General features: G+C 37.4%; 1 protein-coding gene across 2 annotated transcripts in view; it reads left to right on the top strand.

The window, feature by feature from the left end:
- The window catches only part of LAMA2 (laminin subunit alpha 2), a 267,187-nt gene that overhangs the window by 193,984 nt on the left and 67,203 nt on the right, over window positions 1–6,000 (top strand). For both annotated transcript variants that reach the window (XM_083855998.1, XM_083855999.1), the window contains exon 39: window positions 1,689–1,827. In XM_083855998.1, coding sequence (XP_083712124.1) covers window positions 1,689–1,827 — 139 coding nt within the window. The remainder of the gene's footprint in view (window positions 1–1,688; window positions 1,828–6,000) is intronic.

The following is a 6,000-nucleotide window of genomic DNA, read 5'->3' as shown; positions in this document are numbered from 1 at the left end:
GAGTAGATGGAGAGCCCTATCTCTCCAGTCACCCTCTAAGGATTCAAATAATATATTGATTGCTAATGAGGATGTTCTCTTGAGTGTTAGAACATGGAACCATTCATGAACTTAACCTAGAAAAAATAGGGGCTTTTTTTGTGCAAGGAAGCATTAGTACAGGCTAATTGTGCCTGCTTGTAAGTAAACACCACTGGTATTTGACAAATTCAGTTTAGGCTTTTCCTAACCAGAAAGGATTTGAACCATGCTTCTAATCAGTTCTTGAACTACTTGCTAGGTAGCTATTCTGGGCTCCACGAGCACCCCAGAAACTTAGAGTAGCCTGGAGAGCTCCAGCTGTAGCTGAGGAAAGAGGTACCCTTTCCCAAGAGAGATGCAGAGGCAGCTCAGTCATGCAGTTTCTGAAGTAACCTAAAGGGAATCTCTCTCCCTCTATTGGACATGTTGAGTCATATATATATATATATATATACACATATATATACATATACATATATATACACACACACACACACACACACACACACACACACACACATATATATATATATATATATATCCAGACTATCTTCTGTCTGCTTTGTCTTTTCTGTGGCATTTTGTAGAAATCAGTAAGTAATTGATGTGAGGATGAGAGCCCAGCTGTCTTAGTTCTCCAGAGAACAGATAAATTACTAGGATAAATTTTCCTTTCTTCCACACACAGTCTCAATGACTATTTTATACAAGCTGGAAGAGGTCCAACAGAGTAATCCCTCTCTCTCTTATATTGCCATACACCTGCATGGCTAGAGAATTTCCCAGAGAGGCAGAAATCCAAGTTCAGATCCATTCTAATCCAGTTTGAGTGGGGATTTTAGCCCATTTACACTTTATTCAGTAAAATCAACATAGGCGTTGGTCATAATGCTCACTACTGAGATAGTTGTCTTCAAGTTCATTCTGTAGGTGCAGCAATTCTTTGTAGAAAATGATTGAAAATATCATACTGAGAGAGCAAGAAAAGTTATTTCCCCACCCTGCTGACTAGAATTTCCCCTAGGAAGGAGGTTAGCTGAACTCTGTCCCTGCACAGTTAGCAAATACTAACCGTATTTAATCTATTTATAGCTATCAGAATGGATTATTTAATGTAAACTGAACATCACGTTCAATATGAAGCATTACTGACTATGTTTTTCATTTTGGTCAGCAAAATCAACATTTAGGATTTGGCTTAGACTGTGAGATCTCTTTCAACACTAGCAATTTTGTGTTTGGCAGCCAGACCAAGAAATTAATTTTTCAGAGATTCTACTTTAAAACATGTCTGTGATGATCCTTCATGTTCATACAACTCTGCCTGGCGCAGCACATACCCTAAAGTCCCACATGATGAATATGTTACTTGTATTAGAACAATAAGCATAGTGCTGTCTTTTCTCGGTGTCTGATCTCTTTTTATATCACAAAACCTCCTCTTTTAGCAAACATTGTTCTTTATGTCTTTCTGCATAGTTAAAACGTGAATTCCTTTAAACACATGATGCCAGATCTCCTGAAATCTCAAATGTAGTGTTGCTCTCTAAACACCTTAGAAATAGCCTTAGAAATACAGGCTGTTGGGTCTGAAAATGTAAGATACTCTGTTCTGTTGGGCTCTGACAGCAGGTTTAATGGTGTGTTTACTTTCCCCATCCCAACAGAATCCTTACTGAAGCCAAAAACCTCTCTTTCAATGCCACACGTGCTTTCAATGCTTATACTAACATCAAGGATAACACAGATGAAGCTGAAAGAGTTGCCAAGGAAGCCAAGGCTCTTGCAAATGAAGCTATGCAAGAGGTAAGGAAAATGAGTAAATTGAGAAGAAGGTTTAGATTTTTTTGTAGAACATGCTACAACTGATCTCAGATTCATGTTTCGCCATCTTAGAACTTTATGTGAAGACCTTTGCCATCAAACATTCTTGTTTTGTGATCAGAAACCTATGCCTTTGTCAGAGCTACATGTACCTTCAGATATTCCCTTCCTAGCTCCTGATCCTTACTTTTCTTCCCCAATTTATTTACTATCCTTTCTCCTTCTGTCTTCCACCTTTTGATCTCTGTATGGCTCAAGCCAACAGCTTTGAGTCAGTTGTGTTGCTCATTTGATATTCAATAGTGCTAGTTTAGATGTGGGTAATGCATTCATTAAAAAACTCCATACCTCAATTAACTTTTCAGCCTAGTTCCCTGAAAATGCTTGGAGGCACTTCTCTGCACATCAGATGAACTGCATGGACCTAGCCAGAATTCTAGAAATGGAGAATTGTAGGAGGGGAGTGGAAATTTTTATTCACTTTGTGAAGTCTACCAGCTTCTGAAGAGAAATCTTATTCTCACTATGAGGTAGCACATGCCAGTTTCCAGAGAAAATTAAGAGAACTTTTAAAAATGGGATTGTAAGGTAAAGTCAGTCCTCCAGCCTGAGTGACAATGAGGATCTCGGCTCCTTGATGGATATACTGTGAGCAGAAAACATTCTAAGCATAGCCAAAATTATCTTTTATGTCAAATATCAAAGGACTTAATTTGTGGGAATCAGTCAGAGACCAACAGACATGCACTTCACGTGTGTGCAGAAACATGAGGCAGTGACAGTCTAATAGGAGATTGCCAGAACTTATATTTGATATAGAGACATGTAGATGAACAGGAACAACTTGTACTTGCAGCACTTTTACATGAATAAAGGTACCTTGCAGAGAGCTACTTCAGTCAAATGGATTATGAGAATAGCAAAATCACTCACATGCTGTAAAGGTCTGTATTCATCAGAGGGATAAAGTGAACTAGCCACTGCAAAAAAAGCTTCTAATATTTGTAGGCTGTTTAAATTTTCAGTGTTTTTTTAAATAACACTAATTACTGTATTTCTCTCTTGATGGAAAAAAAAAATCACCTCACACATTAGTATGTGCTAGTTCACTGTAAATAGTTCTTTGTTTTACCAGAATGCCTAATTACACCACAGAAGTAAATAAGGGCCTGGCCCTTTTTGATTTTTCCTTCTCATTAAGATTTAATACGTGCTGTCTTTTTCTGCTTTGACAACTTAGAATGAGTGTGACAGGCAGCTGTTTCAGGGGTTGAAAAGGGAAAAAATAAAGACACATAGAGCAATAAAAAACAAAGCTAGCAATTACAGGATGGTGACAAAAGTGTATATATCACTAGATGATTATAGTATAGAGAGAAAGGGGATTGATAATTTAAGTGATGGAGTTCAAGATGGACAATATGATGTAAATAGAAGCAAGTGAGTAGCAAGGAAAGAGATGAAAATATTAAGGTGATGTTTGAATGTATTCATTAGAGGGAGCTTTGTTTTTTTATGAGCAGTATATGTGAAATGGAGATCTAGTTGATGAGGAAGAAAATTGAGGCAGCTGATGCCTTTTAAATGTAATTGACTTGATACAGAGGTCATTGATGGTTTACCATCAAATTGCTGCAGAGCAATATATTTAGTTGTTATTTTTTAAATAAGCATTTGAGGGGTTTGGGCTAGATTTTAAATATATATCAGTTATGAACTACAGTCATCACTTCTTTATTCTATATCCTTGGCTTTATTTAAAGACTATTGAATGCTTGCTCACCTAAGTGAAGACTTTAACTGGTAACCAGGTAAATCAGGGTCCCACTTTCTGGAGATCTCAAGGAGCTTTTAGCTGAGCTTCAGCACAAGACCAGGAATGTCCCCTCAGTCAAGCCTGTCTTGAGTGCAATGGTTTAAAAAGTCTCCAAGAAGGCAGCACTGGTGAATTTGCTCCTAGAAGGCAGTGTAAGCCCCAAGAAACTGTGTTGCCTGCTTTCTGAGAGGTTGCTGTGGGGACCCAGTGTAAAATATGGAGATAGTCTTTCCCCTCCTTTTGAAAGATGGAGCCATGTTCTCTTCTGTATGAGAGCTGTTGTGGATGCCTGTCTTCTGTAAAAGACTCCGAGTTCTAGCTGAGAGCAGATAATGGAAGAAAGTGCTGTAGCTCACTGTGCATCCCTGATCCTCACCTTTCCCATTCACCAGGAATAATGTTTGGGCAGGGAGACAAAGGTTTCCCAACAGCAACAAGCTGGTGTAAGAACCAGATGGCAGGGACAGGTTTTAGGTTTAGGTTCTATCCTGTACATCACTGGATCAAATTATTTACAAGAACCTTAGTAATATCTCAAGGGGTTTTTGGTTTTTGGTTTGTAATGGGAAAATTACTTCATTTTCAAATTAATCTAATGTTGCTAAAAGCATGAATGAAAAGATGCTCAAAATCCGTCGTGATTACAGGAGGCCTGATAAATGATTGGGAAAAAATGTATTAAAAATATGACAGAAAAATTCCTCCTGAGCTTTTTATGATGGATTTGCTCTCCCCTTTGAAAGCAAAATAAATTAATCAGAAATGAGAAATCTTTAGCATTCAGGCAGTTTCAGCATTCCATTACTTAGGCAGTAACTGATAGGAGTCAAGTTAACATATTTTGCTTGTATCTTATACATCAGAATCATAGTTTTGCACATATATTAAAAAAGTGGATTATTCTTAGGTTTTTTAGAGCGGACTCTCAGGCTGGAACTGTAGGAAGCACAGAGGACACACTGAGTGTTTAGGGTTCTGCTTTCTTCTTTGATTTTGAGTTTCTTTGTAGGTGGTGCCCCAGGAGTTCTATTGGGTGTCCAGATTTCCCTACATAAAGCTGCCTAGACATCCTTGTAAGGATGCCCTGAGATGCAAATTATTTTTGGTATCCGTCTTCAGGACTGGTAGATATGAGAGTAACCCTATGTCTTGCATAGGAGGAAAGTTCACAATGTTAAGTGTATGTGAAAAGAAAATAATTCAAGAACAAGGCAGAACAATTTTTAACTGATTTGAATTAGCACTGAGGCATATAAAACCTTGTACCTGTGTAAGTTCACGTGATCTCAACACTGTCCCCATGCATTTATGCCTCTAAACCATGACTGAGACAGCACTGCTTGGGTACATAAGATGGTCCCACTTCTGACAAAAGGTAAGCAGAGATTCAAACTGGGCAGCGTTTACATGGGGAGGGTAGGGGCCATGAAGAGAGGCACAGGGAGAAAGGAAGGGAGAGGAAGGTACTACCTGCAGATTATGGATATTTTGGAAGAGACAGAACAAATTAAATTTTAGAGATCTTGCAATTCTCAAATTTATTTTGAATCACAATTTTTTTCACTTTTTTTCATTTTTCTTTTTTATTCTCTTTGGGTTTTTTATTTTTGTAGTATTGGTCCTAATTTAGAAAATAATGTCAAAATCTGTTGGCTGTAAATCCTACTAAATTATAAAGTGGTTCACTGTGACCCAGGCTTGCCACAAGCGTACAAACTCACCTTACACAAAGTCATAAAATGTTTGGGTTTTAATTACTGACTGCTTCATGAACCACAAGAAAAACTAGTGAAAAACCTGCATTTTCTATCGTGTCTTAATTAATCCTCATTTTCAAAATTTTTAAAAAACTATATAAAGCTTTTTATAGGTACAAGTTTTATTTCTCTCTGAAAGGGCTTTTCTAGTATCAACTTTATGCTGAAATCTATTTCTGACTTACTGTCAGCACATGCCCGATTACTGTCTCTGAGTTGATGAACTTCCTGGTTTTGCATTGTAAATCTGGCCTTCCAACTTCATTTTATTGACTATGAATTGCTTCAACAGCCAGTCAACCATGCCTAGTCATATAATAATAATAATAATAATAATAATAATAATAATAATCCTTATTTTTGAAGTCTGTGGTCACAGAATGATCATGTCCTGGGTTCTGTTTCTAGGGAAAAAAGAAATTTAAAAGTATTATTTGATTTGACAGGTGCATCTGTCACAAGATCTGGCCAAATGTTCTTTCAGGAGCAGTCTTTTGCTTCACTGGGTAGTTTTTGGATTTTCTCCTGCGTTTTTAAAACATTTTTCTATTACCAGTGTTGCTTGTTATTATGTGGTAGAGA

Source organism: Zosterops lateralis (assembly GCF_965231275.1).
Source record: "Zosterops lateralis genome assembly, chromosome: 3".
Classification (NCBI taxonomy): domain Eukaryota; kingdom Metazoa; phylum Chordata; class Aves; order Passeriformes; family Zosteropidae; genus Zosterops; species Zosterops lateralis.
This window is presented reverse-complemented; position numbering and strand designations above follow the sequence as displayed.